The sequence below is a fragment of the Falco biarmicus genome, chromosome 13 (genome assembly GCF_023638135.1).
Source record: "Falco biarmicus isolate bFalBia1 chromosome 13, bFalBia1.pri, whole genome shotgun sequence".
Taxonomy (NCBI): Eukaryota; Metazoa; Chordata; class Aves; order Falconiformes; family Falconidae; genus Falco; species Falco biarmicus.
The window spans coordinates 1640275-1657701 of NC_079300.1; the positions used below are offsets into that span (position 1 = coordinate 1640275).

Below are 17427 nucleotides of genomic sequence, written 5' to 3' on the forward strand. Positions count from 1 at the left end.
GTATCTTGTTCTGTTCCTCCATGGAAAAATGATTTTTATTTAGAAAATAAACTGTTCTCTCCCAAGCGATTGAAAGAACAGCCAGTTGCATCTGTTAGACCCTTAATGGAACAAAATGGGAGTACGTAGGCAGTTAGACACACTCAATAAACATGACTTTCTATCCAGAAAAGCAAAAGAGCTCAGCTGCAGGTTTCTAGCTAAGAACCATTACCATCATGTGAAGTTTTTTCCCTTTCTGAAACCTTATTGCAAGCTCAACACAAGACAGATGTCTGCAATCACTCACTACTGTTAGTTTAAGCACAATTGTATTTGCTACAGTTTCAGTAAACATGTAACCAAGCACTTAAAAATCTATTTTAATGATGTTTTCAATAATAATAATAATACTCTGCATTACAAAAGAAAGAGGTAAAAGGTACGTCTTTTACATATAAGAAGAAACTTAGCACAAAGGCAAAGAATTTCTTAAAACCAAGATAAAGCTACGTTGTTCCCTACTGGGAAGCATCAGATGTTTGAGATTACTCACTTAATTCACTTTCAGCCTTCATAGAAAAAGATGAAGATGGACAGTCAAAATAGTTACTCTACCACATCAGCTTTAAATATTCCACTGACTGTCAACAATGTAGCAATAAAATTACAAATATACAGGGAACAGATCTGCTACTGTACTGAAGCTACACACACAATCAATAGCAAAAATACATAACAAAATATGCAGAAATAGTTTTCCATTCATAAATGCAAAATTACTCCCACATTCCACTCTGTTCAGAAATCAGCATTCAACACGGTGACCAAAACAGGAAGACAACTGTTGTTATGCTTCATAGAACAGGCAGACGACAAACCTACGCATTACTCGCGATTTTGGACTAATGCTAGTTCTACAAATTGTTTGCTGTAGAATCATAGTTCATACATGGAAACATGTAAAATTAATATTAACGATTAAGTACAATCACAGAAAAACAATGATGCTAATGAAGGGTCTTCTCATTCTGAGGCTGCTGTTTGCTGGGCAGAACGAGTCCCAGTTCAGCAGTCTAACCCCAAGGACATTACCAATAACCGAAAGCACTATGCTTAGTAGAATTTGCACAAAAGGCCAAAAGTGATCACTAAAAATGTTTTTCCAAACAGTAGGACAGGACATCAGGAAAACAGAATACTATTGCATTCACTGCAATGTTAGGCTTTTGAGCACAGCATTACAAATATAAACCACTACAAATACTTACTGTGTGCAGATAGTCCCCAGACTACTTCACTTTATAAATTCTAAATCAAAGTAACTTGTACGTAAGGATGGAGCATGATTTCTGTTTACATAAGCTTTGACAGGAAAGGGCACATTAAATCACAACTGAATCACTAGCATGAAACTGCATTCCTAAATAATTTAAACCCTCAAAACATTATTTCTTGCTAAAAATCCTTCATTTCAATGAAACAGTTTGTAAACTTTGAAGATGTACATTTATACAATCTACAGTCTCAGCAGGAAGTAGATTTCAGGCTTATCATCACTATTGGGTTCCAGCTGCAGAACCGAATTGCGTGCGTATAACTGGTCGCTACAGCCGTAGTGCAAAGCAGCGCACGCACCCTCCGGCATTCCTCGGCCCTCCGCGTCCTCCCCAGCGAAGCCACTCAGATACCTGGCTATGTACGAGCCTGTTGAATGCCTGTTGATAACGTGAGGAGGTGCTGAGGGCTTGTTCCGAAAGACGACCCCTGCTATGCTGCTTGTGTTAGAAGATATTTGCTTGCTGGCGGCCTCCTGCCTCTCCTTGGCACGGCTGGCTATATTCCGCACTCTGCTCTGGCTTCTGGAGGAGAGTTTTCTGACCAGCGCTTTTGGGCAGTCTTCATCAATCTGCCTGGAGTACAGCGTTTGACGGCTGTCTTCCTGGTCCAGGGACACCAGCTTCCTCAGCTGCTCTGTCAGAGCATCCGTAGAATGTGGTCTCATATTCTTCATAGCAGCAAGTTTCTTGTCTCTCATGCCTGATGAGATAAAGCTCCTACTTATGTATTGATACTTACTTTCAAAATTGCAGGAAATATCCTCTGATGTCAAGTCACCAAGACTTTTGGATTTGCAAGGGCTAGTCTGCTTGATGGCTGAATGAGGTGGGAAAGCCAAAGCCTTTTTGAGCACAGGTGAGCGTACGTTGATCTGGGATCTCTCGGAGTTACACGTTATATTTTTCTGCTTATCTGAATGATGATGACACAAAAAGCCAACATTTTCACACACTGGGAAAGGGAGCTGACTCCCTGCAGTCCTGAAGTTATCAGAGTAGTCCAGGGCAGCAGCACAGAGCTCAACAGTTGTGCTGTCCCCAGAGGTCCTCTCACCACCATGCCCAGTGTCCTGCTTTTGCCTCAGTTTCAAAGGGGAAGCCAACTGGCTCATGTCTTCCCTTTTGTACTCACATGCAGTTACCAAGAGATCTTGAGAATCCCCATCTACTTCTAGGAGACTGCTGCTTTCTGAATTTTCACCAGTGAGAGGGTCAAGTGACTCCTCAAAGATGAGGCTCTGGGAAGCAAAAGAACTGGCAGACTCAGGGCCTTCCCAGCCTGTTCCAGATTTTACTCCACATTTTCTTTTAGGATTTGCATTTAGCAAAAAGAGAGATGAAGGACAAGGAGAACTAGGCAAGTTATTTTCTGTACTATTTAACTTCTTGCAAAGTAATTCACTGTGGGTCTTACATTCAGAAGCTGGTGTAAGAGTTGCCTCATGGATAACGGTGTACACAGAATACTCCGCAGTCTCAGGGCTTGAGAACATGGTAGTGTCTGGAGTTGAGAACAAAGGGGATTTGGTGGATTTTGTGGTAGAAGGGTTGTGCTTATAGGGACTGCTAAGATCCACAGTAAGCATGCGTGGGTGTGTAGCCATCATACTGAAGGTGTGGCTGCTTGTGCCACAGAGGCTCGAGACTGCAGTAAGATCAGTTTGGTCATCTGTGACATTAAACTGTCCGATCAGAGCAGAGACAGCACTATCCATCTCACTCTCATTCGCTAAAGAAACTTCATCTATAAGGCGAGAAATGTCACTGTCTTGCATGGTTAAAGTGGAGTGCAAATCAGGAGCATCAGAGCAAATGGTAGAAGAAATATCTGTCAAAGAAAGAGGTGCTACGGTACTTTTCCTGATGATGGCGTACTTGTGATTTTCCATCTCTACTTTTTGAGAAAGGGAAGTCCCCACAAGAGTTACTTCCTCAGACCCTTTTGCGTCATCTTCCTTTTTATTGTTTGCACAGTTTTTGTCGTGTGTTTTTTCTGTGGAAAGCTCAAAATCGGAGTCCTGCATTATGGGGACAGTTTCATCAGAATGATGATTTTCTTCATAGTCTATGAGGTGATTTGTTTCAGCTACACCAGTTGCAAAAACTAAATTTTCAGGTTGCTCCCGCAGAGGTGGTACTAGAGAGTCAACTGTAGTCTCCTTCTGTTCATTCTCCTTAAACCGAGATGCCAAATTTGAAGTATTTGATGTTTTCTCAGAACATGGAAAAACAGATTCTTTCGAGTTTGTTTCAGTCTCATTTGTGTTGCCATCACTGTTGGCTAAATTAAATAAGAAACATATTAGTTGCATACAAAACTGTGTTCTGGTTATTAACAACTATTTTGTCCTTAGACAGACAAATGGAGAACGCAAAATTAGGTACAGTTGTGACAGAACTTAATTATGGGGTTGTGCAGGTTCAGTACAAATTATCTGAGTGATATGAATAAATGGAAAAATACAACTGCAGGCACTTCATTGAAACTTCCTTTGAATGTCTATTACATCAAGCACATGATGTAATATTTGTTGCAAATAATGTTAATGAGGTACCATATCATAGCTTGCACATGGTATTACCTTCAGCTGTGTTCCTATTCAGATTTGTACTATAAAGCAGCATGGCAATAAAGACAGAACAAAACAGCTCTGTTAAAAAACATAATACTTTGAAACAAGAGGCATGCTTAAAAGAGCTGAGTAAAAATAATCAAGTAGGTGGACTCCAGACTCTGTTATACATGTAGTTATTGTAAAATGTTACAATTTCAGGATTTCATTTTTGATCTTCTACCAGCATGCTGCATTCATGAGAGAAACATTTTTGTTTCCTTGAAAAATACACATCAGATATTTTTTCCACCCAATCTTCTTACTTGTCTTTATATGCCAAATCCAAGCTCCGTGGCTCACTCCTTTGGAGCTTTTAATTAAGCAGGGACTATAGAAGTAAGTGTGGCATAACATACACTGTTTCTAACATTTGCTAGAAGTCAGGTATCCTAGGAAAAACAAGAGAAGCCCTGATCATTCACTAGCAGTGACTGAAACCCCTTGGTGGAGTAAGAACTGTTTCTAATGAATATAGCTTTAAATGCTGATCTCCAAAATCTGAGTAGTTCCCCAAAGTTTCCAGTGCTCCTAGATAAGGATAGAAAAGATGTACATTTCTTTGATTCTAGACTTTTTTTTTTTCTATAAAGAACACAGGAGAAAACTGACAGCACACTGTCCACCTGCATAATTCCACTTGAGGATATATGTTCAGCCATAATGTTTTAGCAAGAAAGATCTCTGTTGGACAGCCAGCCCTTTCCATTCCTCACTGCATCCTGCAATAACAAACACTTCACCTGATTAGTGCCTCCCTGAGGGTGACGCCACCTCCAAGTCTAAAATATTTGAGCTAAACTTACTTCCTGAGAAAATCCCAGCGTATTCCATATGTGCACAAGGCTGCATTGTACCTTTTCTTACCGTGACTCAAAGTAAGTTCTCCCACAAAAAAAGGGCCCAGGTTGCTTTTCCCTGAGCCTACCACTGAGTCATGGATGGCCCTGCAGCACAGAGAAGGGAAAAGGTCCCTCGGGGACAGGAGAGGACTCCATCTGGAATTCCATCTTCTTCACATCTCTCTTCTTTATGTTTAAAGGTGGCCAGTTCTCTTCCATAGGGATTATGGAGCAAGGCTTACAGTCTCTAATGGACAGGATCTAGTCCTCTCATAGCTAGAAGAGGCAGGATTCATTCCCTGTGACAGCTTTTTAGGTCATCTCACCAGGACCTGTGTGTTCTGCAAAGGTTACTCTGCTGTAAGTGAATACCTGTGACCTCCAAAAAGCGTAGAACTTTCTTCTAAAATAATTTTGTGTCTTTGCCTGTAGCATCTTTAGGAAGAACTATTTAAGAAATGATTACGTCTGTTGTGACGAATGGCTGAGCTGTATCACCTTCATGGGCTTAATTAGAAGATCTTTCAATTTAAAAAACACCATTTCAGAGGTAACTCCCTTTACTAGGAATACTCTTTTTCCTGTCTACACTTTCTTCTCAGGGTGGTAGAAAAAAAAAAATAATTGTTTTGATTTTGCTTGCTGTTTCTCCTAAGTCACTTCTCTTACAAGGCGATGTGCAGATTATCTGTTCCTTCAAAGCCACTAGTATGAGCTGCTAATAGAACAAAGGTGGCTTAACAACACATCCTTAATCTGTGCCTGGTAGTTCTGTTTTAGGGTGGCTCCTGTGGTTGCTGGAAGCTGCTGCTCCATAGATGAAAATATTTGGAGAAGAGCAGCATTTCTATCATCCACCCCCAGCCAAGAGAGGTTTCTCAGTGTGTTCCCTGCGTCTTACTGAGCGAGAGAGACAGTGCTGCTGGCTGTCCCGCGCCAGCTGAGGACGAGCCCTGCGGGACCAACTGCAGAAACACTGTGCTGTCAGAACTGACCAGAAGCTGAGGATCTGGCTAGCCCTGCAGCCCCATGGGGACAGCTTGTGTGAGTGCACTTGCTCTTCCCAAGCAAACAAAAAACAGCCTCAAAAAGCAATATAGACACTCTAGGCTAGGGACAAGCTCAGGGTGGAGACAGCAGGTCTAATGAATTACAGCCACTGTATTCAAAGCTTCCTAGACTTATTTAGATATTCCAGTAAATCAAGTATTAGGCAGGCCAAACACATTGACTTTGCTGTAGTCACAGGAATAACTGAATTTCAAAACCAGGATTATTATTACTGAATACACTTAGAAAAAAAGCTATTTTAAGAAATTTTACTGCATATCAATAAGGCCAAAATTTCATCCTAACACATGCTTTCCACATAAATTAAACAAAGTAAGTAACCTAGGCTGAGGATAACACCAAGACTGTTGGATACTACAAAATTTGACCTACTTTTGCCACTTTTACATCTATTAGAAAGTCTGCATTAGTCTTTACACACACCATTTCCAAAAACACAGGCTGTATGCTGTTCTTCCTCCTTGAAAATGGAGAGAGAAAATCCACCATGCCAGCAGCCCTGTTTCAATAAGTAAACAGACAGTAGCAAACTAGAAATTGATGAAGCGTGATTGAAGGCTGGCTCTTAAATTATAAAAAGAAATTTGGCAAGTGTCCTTTTAAGAGCACTTCCAGAAATTACTGTAATTCATTTGCCTAGTTTGCAGAGTAGACAGCTCTCCAGGGTGTCTTTTATCAAAGAGTTTAAGAAGCTATTGAAATACTGCAGTCTTAGGGATATGTAACCATTATGCGAGTTGAATAAAACTACTTGCATAAAGACTGCAGAACTAAGCCTTTTCACGGACTGTTTCCACTTACTACACCAAAAGTAATTTTGGAAGCATCTTACCAGATGCATTTTCTTTTCCTTTGGCATCTTGGGCAGTTTCATCTGCTGGGCATGGTAGTCCTACAAGAAGATATTTGTCCACGGGCATAGAAGCAGGACGTGTTTGCAAACTCCGGCTTGTACGCCTTACAACTCCTTCTTTGTCCTTCAGGTCTGTTGGTTCAGATGCACTGTCTTTAATTTCAGTAGCTTCAAGAAAACCCATCTTACTTTTCTTTCTACCTTTTGCTGGTGCACTGGCTGTGCGCCGGAGAATTCGATCACCAATAGATCGCTTCCGTACATAATGCCCACTGGTTTCAGCAGAATTGTGCTTCAGGTTCTTGTTAAACAACCCTCTGAGTCCTATCAGCTGCTTATTCTGAAAGGACAAGGATAACCAGGGTTTCAAATGAGCTCTGACTGTTATATAATGAGTACAATGAAAAGGGCTGCTTTCAGAGTATTTATGAACGATGAAGACAAAGTTTAAAAATGCAGCAAAGCAAAAATTCACACCAAGCAATTCACATCTACTCTGACCAAGGAACTATCAGCATAGGTCTCCATGAATTCATGCATGTCTGTATTTCTCCTCATTAGGATGGCAGCCTGCCACAATTACAAGAGCAGTTTGCTCAAAGTCTCCTAATCAGAGATGACAAGACTGTAAGTGTACTGCAGTGACAGGCTACACATTAACTTGGAGTTTTATGCATGGGCTTCATCAAAGCAATATTCAAATGTTTCAGAGTCTGAATGAAGAATGATGTAAGTTTGGTAGTTGCAGATCATGCGATTAAGAACCATTTGAAAAATCTGTGCCAAGTGCAAAGTGCATGCTAATGAAGTCTACCTTTGTGGCTCCTAGAAAGTGCAATATTGTGTAACTGGGATTGAGGATTAAAGGGCTCCACTGAAAGGCAAAAAACATGCAAATACATTTGGCTAATGTTTGCAAGACTGTGATACAAGCAAATGAGGTTATAGCACATCAGCTGTAAATACAACTCTAGAGCAAATAATTTAAAACTATGTATTAGTCTAATGTAAGTATCTCTCAGAAACTTGACCAGATATCCTCACTTACAAGGATGCAAATGTATCAAAAAAGGCTGAATGCACATTAGAAACAATAACACAGCCCATCATTAAGGCAAGCACTAGATGAACAGACTAAGTGATGCAATAATCAAATCTCAACAGGTCTTCACCCCTGCTTCCTTTTGTCCTCCCTGTGAAACTACTCTTTACGACTTTTCTTGAGCATAATTCTTCTTTGAAGAGCACATGAGCCAAGAGCAACAGCTGAACAAGCTCCCCTACAGGCTATCACCAAAACTGTACGTGATTTCACACACATAGCCAGATGTGTGCAGAGCTAGGTATATATTGCAGGTGCATTCCAAGCTGTTTACTGCTGCTTTTCTTTTTACACTGATTTAAGAGTAATGAAGTCTACCCTGAATACTAAAAGCTTCTCTTTGTGCTCAGAACATGCACAGGTCTGATTTGGTTAACACTGTTCACAACCTCGCTGCTGTCCTCCCTGGCAGGAGGAACACTGGTGGAGACAAGAGCAGAGGAGTACATTGAGACACTGGTCCCCGCACTGAGACAGGGATGCTGAAAGTGAGACAGATAGCTAAATGGTTTACAGAGCCATCATTAGATCATTCAGTGATCTAATGGGATCAGTGAAGGTAAAGGTAGTGGAGTTAAGTGAGGATCTGGACTATACAAAATCTCAGCCCGTAGGCCTCATTTACATTACCTTCTACCCTGTTCCACTGAATTTCCCTTGGGTGCTCACAGAACTGTGGTTTTACATATTCAACATGACGTTGTCTGCATCCACTCTCAGAAGGCAGAAGGACTGAGGTCTAACTGTTCTTTTCAACCTACACATTTCATAAAGGTGGGGGGTGTGTGTGTGTTTTTCTCTTTTTCTAAATCACTACAAAGGGTTATTTTATTTTAGCATCCTGTTGAACATGGCCTTAATTTCTTTGTGCTAGTTGCTCATGAAGGCATTTGAAGTAGAAATGCAGAGAAAAAGCACTGTGCTTTCACTACTGTTTTAAAATTAGTAATCTTGCAGAAAAGCAAAAAGGTATACACTAAAACCTAAAAGATTTAAAGCCTAAATTAGCTGCTAAAAATAGCTTGTCAAATACCATGTTTTGGTGCAGTTACAGTTCTCAAGACTTACTTTAAGATAAAATTAGTTTGACTCAATAAATATACTTACTGTACATAGATGTGGTAATTACTAGGTGCTAACTTACGAACATTCATAAGTACACACATGCTAAGACTAGAGTAACAGTATGTTATGCACTCCTTGCTGATCACCTGCAAGGAACCCACACGCACACTACAAGCTACACCCTTCTGCGTCCTGAGCACTCCGACAGAAGCATGCCTGTGCTTTATTGGGGTATCTCAGCTGGAGAGACCCAAGTGTTTTACTGGACATGGGTGTGCTGTGAGCGGGTATCCTGGCTCAGTGCTCCTCAGAGAAAACACTACGAATAAGGAATTGCATTTTACTTCCTTGAGCATGCCAATGCTTAGCAGATAACATAGATACAGACATACATATAAAGATATGAGTATAAATTAAGACTTCGAGTTGAGGGCAACAGAATCAGACATTGGGATTTTTCATTGCTGTATGATCTGAATAGTTCATTTAGAATTAGCCAGAGAGAGCTAGGCACTGCTAACCCAATGTACAAAATGCCACGAACCTAAGCGGTAAGAATCATTTAGAAACCACACAAATCCTGTGAGGTTCTGTGGTACATTTAAATCCATTTTTATAAGAAGAATGAAACTAAAGAGTCATAAAATAAGCACATTTCTGGATAGACTTACCTTTCCATAGATCTCATTAATTATTATATGAACAAATATGGATGCTTCTGTCAGTCCTTCTAAATACACATGACGATAACCTAGTAAAACAAAAATATTGCACCACAAATAATCAACAGTTTGCATTTTATGTGTAACTGGCAACAACTATCTATAACAGTGAAATACATACAGTAAGCCACCTTTTATGCCTTTAGTAAAACTTAGGTTCTCACAGGTTTTCCAACCCCCCAGTATAAAATGCCTCCAAGTTATAAATAAAACACCAGTAGTAATTCCCAAAAGCACAGACATCCAAACTCCTTCAAGTAACTGTGAATATACCTTGCTAAGATACCAGAAGAATTGTCCAAGGTCATTCACAAAGTCCCAGAGATATAAGCGTATATCATATGCCAATAACCTCATCTAAAACTTCAAGTTCAAAGGTGTTTGGTTCTTCAGTTAGTATTTAAGTCAAGGAAAACAAGTGGGACTAACCAGGCACAAGACTGCTGAAGGCCACAGTTCTTTGTCCAACGAAGTCTCTCCCAATAGGATCGTGGTCCCAAACAAGGAATCGCACCAAAGCTATTTCGGGCATGTGGATGGTAAAAGTGAGTGTTTCCTCCCAAACAGGATTAAATCCTGTAAAACAAACAGAACAGAAATTTTGGAAAACAATTCCATAGCAAGCGCTAGCCTCAGTTTTCATGATGCATAGCAAGAGGTATAAGAAACAAGTAGTCCAAATACACATATGAAAACTCATTACTTATTGCTCATCTAGATCTAGGCGCTCTCAATCTCCATTATGTAAGTAATTAAAAGTGAGAGATCTGTCTCTTGGACTGCTTTTACAGAAAAATAATTCTGGCTGGGTAGCTGGCAGGGATACCAAGGCAAGTTGTTGTTTTGCAGAACTATGGTAGGGTAAAGACAGACCAAACCAAATAGGAACTACCTTTTTTCCCCTCCATGGTTTTCCAGCAGCCTATGACAACTGATGGCCCCTTCTCCTGCTGCAACAGGCTACCCCGCTCTGTTATTTATCTCCTTCCCATGAAGGCTGAGGTAGCAGTTAAAACTCCATAGGACATGATTTGTTTTCGTTGCATTTGAAGTTATACATGTATATTTTATATACATTAAAAAAAAAAATTGGAACTTCTGCATAAAGGAGATTTAAGCACAATCCAGGAGAAAGATACTGTAGTGAAGAGTTCTTGTCCTTCACCTCTTCCTTGTCTGTCTCTGCATACCAGAAATTGTCCAGAAAACAGAATTAATTTCTTAAATACATGAATTTGATTTTGTCAGATAAGAAGCCTCGCAATTTAGAAAGTAATAACAGATACCGAGTCATTTATAATTACTTAATATTTTACTTTAAGAAGAAGAAGAAGAAATCAGCTAGATTATCTTACCATTGTCATCAACCACCCTGGTCTGATCTTTACAGCAGTCAACAGGCAACCCAATAATTTCCACCTCAACAAAGGGATCTATAATCTATTTTTTAAAAACAAAGCATTTTAAAAGCAAGTCAATGATACAAGTGAAGGTCAATTTTTAAGAAAATTCATGCAGAGAGTTAATTTAAATTCATATGAGAATTCAAAAACCTATGATTCACATGAATCTTCAAGCAGCACTATCATGGGAAATGGTTTAACGAGGTAGAAGTGATGTATGGTTTGTAGTCTCAAGAGCTATGGCCAGCTATGACTAATTTTCAAAAAAAATGAAGTCACCCTCAAAATACAAAGCAAATCCACTGTTAAACATCATGGGGTTTTGTACCTCACAGGATACAAACTCTGTGAGAAAATGTAGTATTTAGTGACCAAAAGCTTGACAATAACCAGTGTATTTAAATAAGGTGAAAATTTATTTATTTGAGTCACATGCTGCCACGTCACTACAGGACCTCTCATGGAAGCATTTGTTGGTATCAGAGTATCTTACCTCTCCTCTGTCTCCTAACATTGAGTCAGGAGGCTTAGGTAGCTGCTGTCCACTGATGATTTTCAGAATAAGCTGCTTTTTAGGACTGGCAGGAAGTGGATCAGCAGAATAGGGGTTGAATGTGCCTGAAAGATGGCAAGGAGTGAGAAATGTAAGGAGAAAGATACACAAAATAAGTATTACCTCCAATGATGCATACATATAGCCAAAATTCAGTCATAAGCAAGTAACAAGAGTATGAAATTTTATAATTTCATTCCAATTTCTTACAACCCTTTTCTAAGCTGAGCAGCCTTTGTTTATGTGATTGTGAGACAGAAAGGACCCCACTAATAGTAAGGTTTTACAAGACTCCTTTGAAAAAAAAAAAACCAAACCAAAAACCCCCAAAAATTTCTTCTGTAAAGTAGTAGCTTAAAAAAATCAATAGTTATCACCCGGATCAGCACTGTGATCTTGTTTCTTGCACAGCTGCCCAGATGTTAATGAGAACAAGCAGCCAGGCTTGAATAAGGTGCTTCCTGAAGCAGCAGTGCCTGCTTCAAGTACCCAAAACTTCCTCTATTGTTTCTCAAGTACCTTTCAGTCAATGCCACTGCTTCTTATGGCCACATTAAGACATATGGGCACGATCAGATCCCAAATCCACAAAATATGGAAGGATTGTCATTGCATAACACTGAAAGCTACGGCTCCTGTTTTAACAGTATTCTGAGGAATGAACCAAATCCTTTTAAACATAACCAAGTAATTCCACTAACTTGCTTGAGAGCTGGACCAAGTCCTTGGTCCTGGGCCACTGCATCTTTTTCTACTTTCTTGCAGTTGGCTGTCCTAGGAGCCCTTTTTCTGTTTTTAAACATATATTAATAAGATGGAGCCCTCTATATATATCTATAATAACAGCAAGACATTGCATGCTAGTACTTACACAGTCTAAAGTCTATGAATGTATGGAAATATGAGAGATTCTATGTATGTTCTTAATCCCCTTTCTTGTGTCTTCACAACTTCACCATAAAGACACTTTCTGAAAGGCTTGACACTTAAATAAATGTATAGTGGGACATTACCTTTGCACATCTGCTGAGGTTTGAGGACATAACCACAGTTGCCATTTACCCTAAATTTTGCTTCATTTAACTGCATCACGCGTCCCTCAGACTGGTAGTTTAGTGCCACTGTTGAAAGAGATAACTCAAGTGTCATCGATAAAGATATTTACTTAGCAGATACACAAGAACTGGGAAGTAAGTTTTTCACAAAACCTACCTAACTGGCAACCAACATTCCAGTAAGGTAATGGATTAAAATTGCTGGAGTCAATCCGATAGGCTGATGGATAGATCCTTGTAAGCTGTTTCTGGTTGTAAAGCATAAACTGTTCGGCCTTCTGCTGCACTGCTTGGTGGGCTCTTGTTTCACTGAATGATAGCACATTCCCTGTTGATCCTGTGTGTATTGTTAAATCAACAAACAAGTTACAAAGCAATCTCAGGAGATGGGGGCCTGAACTCAGAGCTCAGTTACATTGATATTAATCAAGGGGAACATGAGATTTAGTCCAAAGTTACAACAATAGATTGTCTTGTCATATGCAAATCATGTACACTGCATAAGTGAAGGGCACAATTTCCCCTTCCAGGAGGGTCTTTTGTTCTACCCTCAAGTTTCCAGAAACAAAAGGAAAGCCAAGCAAGAGTTCAAGCTAATTGCTAGGGCCTTTTCTCCTGCAAAACCCCAGACACGGCTGCTATGAGGAATCTATAGAGAAATCTACTAATGACAGCATAATCAAAACTATCTCACTGAAGAGCTTACAGCCAGGGGAAAGGAGTGTCCAGCAGGGCTCCAATTTTGCTCTTGTCCTTGTAACACATTAATAGCAGCACTCAACCCATTTCTCTCTCACACAAGTTTCTGCAAACTCACCCTTCCTCTAAATAATCCAAGCAAACTTTTCCAATTCATAAGTCTTCCCTCCTAGCATTTTCTCACCTTCCGCTGACCCCCTTTGAACAGCCCTCTGGGAGAAAGACTGACCAGAAGACTTTCCTAGGTGAGAGTGCCCAACTTTGAGGGAGCAGTTAGACCAACTCAGCTATATCATCTCTCCATGCCCATCTCTTCAGCTAGCACCAGGAAAGCACTAGATGAAAAGCAGCAGTAGTACTGTGCTCTGAGGAGCAGATCCTCCTTTCCAGAGGCCCACGAGCCATGAGGTGGGTTCAGCAGTACCACCTAACTGCACCCAGACCTGCAGAAAAAGCTGAGCTGTCTCTCAGCTCAGAACAAGACTGGAACTCTACAAGACTATGTTCTTGTAGGATTTCTTAGACTCGTTCTCCACAGTGCTTTCACCCTCCTTAATTTCTCTCATTAAGTTCTATTAAATTAGGAATTAATTTTATAGTAATTACAGAACTTCATACACTGTTTACATACGTTTGGTGACCTTTCCCACAAATTCCTCTACAACTTTCTCAATTTCCATTTTGCCTCTAACACATCTAGTGAAACAACTGCACGCTTTCTGAACAAGGATCACATCTATTTATCACAATTCAAATCTACTGCATTACTAAAGTAAAATTTATCAAGGTAAATGATGATGACAAATTCTATATAACTGTGAAACCAGGAAACAGTTCTCCTGAAAGCCTAGCTTGTAAAATTGCTACTAAAACATGAATGCCATAAGAAACCATGGGAAAGTATACTTCCTAGGGAAGAAAAAGGTGGTGCTTTATTCTTTCTCCACTGTTAAGTGAAAGGATCAGGTTAGCTAACTACTCTGCCTTTAAAACATGTTTGAAAAACAGGGGAAACCTTTAAAACACAGACATGTTTCCTATCCAAACAGAAAAATTAAAAAGGCACATGCTTGTGCCAGCAGCCTTACCATCATCTACTATATCCTGGGCCGCCACCGAGTTTGTGTACACCACTAGGTCAGACAGAGCTCGACACAACTTCACCGTTTTTCTTCGACGAGCTAGTCTGTGGAGTTATATTTAATGTATAAAGCAAGTTGGGAATTTTTCAATATTTAAAGCATATTTCAACTTTTCATGAAAAAGGAAATAAACAACTGTGAACAGGAAACCACGTATGGCAAACTTCCTTGGAGAAGGCTCAGAGATGACTGTTCTGCTTGTACCTCTATAGTCACACTACACAAACAAAATGTTTCATTTAAAACATAATGAAATAGCTGCATCATGACTCTTCTCAACAAAAATACAGCTTTGAGCTGTATCTGAAAATGGAGCATTTCTGTGATGACAAATGCGTTCTCAATGGCACTTCTTTGATTGCTTTTTCTTTACATTCTCAGATGTAATAAAGTTGGCTGGGCTGTGATGTGCCCTTATTTAGCTTAAACAGTTTTCTTTGAGCACTATTTACAGCATGCAAAATGTAGACTGGCATTTTTCCATTAGAAGAGTATTACTATAACAGTTCTTTTCAGTTTAATGGTAATTGCTATTTGCAACCTATGAAAAGCTATGCAATTAAAATATCAGGCTACAGCAGTCACAGCAAAATATAGCGCAACAAGAGTGTCATAAATGACCTGCTCTTAAGAACAGAGTTCCCTGAGGAAATCACATATAAATATTGATAGCAGCAAACATGCCTATAGCTTTAACTGAGGTGGAGAACTGCAGTGGTTCACAGCTTACCTGTGGAGCTGCCCCATTTCTTTCCCAGAAGAGTTTTGCTGGCTTTCTTCATCATCTGATGCACTATGGTATCTGGATGCTGCCTTCACAGCTTTCTGTTGGGAAAGAATCAAGCACAGCTGTGTCAGTCTATGGGGTGCTTCTATAAATTCACATGACTGTAAATTACCATCAGGTAGGTAAGGAAGCGAGCTGCAGCAGGTTTACAACACAGGACCAGTGTCCTACAAGGATGCAGAATGACCCTGGGGGTTTGACAGCAGGAAACCCTGGCTGGTATGCCAAGTGTTTCCATACATGCGGAGAAGGAAAGCCAACACAAGGCCTGTGCCCTGATCTCTCTCCATCTAACTGCCAGGATCCAAGCCTGCAGCTATGGAGCAGGTTTACCTGCTGGCAGGCAGACAAATCCAAGCCTGGAGAATTTTTTTTCTGCAAACTGGCTGCTCCGTTGCGGCCCCCATGCATTCTGCAGCTTCTGTCCCCTGCTCCCTCCTGGCAAGAGCAGCCAACACTGCTCCTGTCTCCAGTACACTGGGCACTGATCCTGATGAAATTCTAACGTATCATACCAAATTTAACAAATAGTAACACACAGTAGGATCTAAATGTACAGTGCATTGCTTCCACATACCTACGCTTCCCTCCCAGCTTAGAAAATTTTACAAATTCATTTGTGAAGTTGAGAACAGAGCCAGGGAAAAATTTTCAAACATCATCTTTCTGCTGCCATTCAGTTATCCTAAATTATTACAGTATACAGTAAAGAAAATAGCTATGATAAAAAGATTTAAAATCTCAAAAGCACCTTTTTTTTCAGAAGTATCTATTATTTAATACAGTTTTCAACTTCAACAACATTACATTTTTTGTAATACTAACTATAGATTCAAGTGAGAATTTCTTTAATTCCCTTTTCATCAAGAGGTAATAATATAACTGAGAGCTCCTTATCCTTTTGCTCATATGGCTAATTGAGCACACAGTTCTTTTCTCCTGTTGTGATACACCAATATTCTACATAATTTAGTTTGCTTTGTTTAGTGCTGATATGAAGTTGACTATGTTGGAAATAATCTACATGGTTCAGTTTTAGAATCTGAAGGTCTGCACTGTGGATGTTTCCTGCAGTTAACTTGCAGAAATTGTTAGCTTTAGTGTCTTTGTCCTCCACTGGCAGTTTTTAAAGAGTTTATATGTGGCACATTTGGCACAAGAGCTGGCTGAAAATGTCACAAATCAATATCCCTCAGTGGATAATTCTGTATCTGCAAAAATATGAATAGTAACCATCCTTCCCAGGCATCCCTTTAACTGGAAAGGCATAAGGGGGAAGTTACTGAATGTTGCTGTTGCCTCACTCTACAATACAATCATTTTTTTTTATTATTTTTATTTTTTTTTAAATAATCTATGTATTTCTGTCTTATTTTTTTCAACAGAGATAAAACGAATGGGCTTTCCAACATGCTACATCAATTAGGATAACTAGTTGAAGTAATTAAATTATTGACATACTTTCCAGCTCTCAGTGCAACCAACAGATTTTAGTTGCCAACTTCTGTCTGTGACATCTCATTCCATAGCATTTGCCTTCCCATCAACAAACATGGGTTACAACGAGATGTGCCCACTATCCTGCACAACAGGTATTTGCAGATCTCAACGCATACTGAGTGAATAATGTGCACTTAGCTAAAGCAGCTGAAATACGACCACTTTAAGCTGTTGTAAGTTTATAATCGAAGTGTAAATATGAGTCCTGGTATTGTTTGCCTAGGGAAATTTTGATGGCACCTGGCTGGCTTCAGGGCAGATGAGCTGGTGGCTGATTAAGTTCTATGAAGTATTTCGTAATCACTCTTTTTCCTAAACTGCTACTCAGATTATCAATCAGAGTGTGCTCCCTGCTCGGCTGCAGCTTTCACCACAGGCAGCACTGAAGAGGAATACAGGCATCTAGGAGGCTGGGGGCAGAGGAAGCCACTGGTGGCACAGGGACTTGGCTGCAGATCTGCTGCACGCCTCTCTCGTGACGAGCCGACCTGCTGATTTACTGGCTTGGCATCTAAGTGACTCCCGGAGGAAGGAAGCTTGCAGTTGTATCAGCTCATGCTGAGGCTATGCGTTCCAGAGATCCAAGCCTTCAGGCACCATGGGAGTGTGGAAATAGGGGAGGCAGATGACAGGAACACATTTGTCAGGATATGGGAATGGGAGGAAACAGGGGCACAGTGTCCCTTTTGGTGGCCGCTATCT

At 40.1% G+C, this 17427-nt stretch overlaps 1 protein-coding gene across 9 annotated transcripts in view; it reads right to left on the bottom strand.

Annotated features, from left to right (window-relative positions):
- Positions 1–292: 292 nt before the first annotated feature.
- The window catches only part of PLCH1 (phospholipase C eta 1), an 85500-nt gene continuing 68365 nt past the window's right edge, over positions 293–17427 (bottom strand). For 6 of the 9 annotated variants that reach the window (XM_056358864.1, XM_056358863.1, XM_056358865.1 and 3 more), the window contains 11 exons: positions 15169–15263; positions 14385–14482; positions 12755–12934; positions 12556–12663; positions 11483–11607; positions 10942–11026; positions 10016–10162; positions 9536–9615; positions 7512–7571; positions 6677–7037; positions 293–3600 (listed from right to left, as the gene is read on the bottom strand). In XM_056358864.1, coding sequence (XP_056214839.1) covers positions 1499–3600; positions 6677–7037; positions 7512–7571; positions 9536–9615; positions 10016–10162; positions 10942–11026; positions 11483–11607; positions 12556–12663; positions 12755–12934; positions 14385–14482; positions 15169–15263 — 3441 coding nt within the window. In that variant the 3' untranslated portion in view covers positions 293–1498. Of the gene's footprint in view, positions 3601–3901; positions 3931–6676; positions 7038–7511; positions 7572–9535; positions 9616–10015; positions 10163–10941; positions 11027–11482; positions 11608–12555; positions 12664–12754; positions 12935–14384; positions 14483–15168; positions 15264–17427 lie in introns of all 9 variants that reach the window. The other 3 variants (XM_056358867.1, XM_056358866.1, XM_056358870.1) reach the window with 2 other exon arrangements.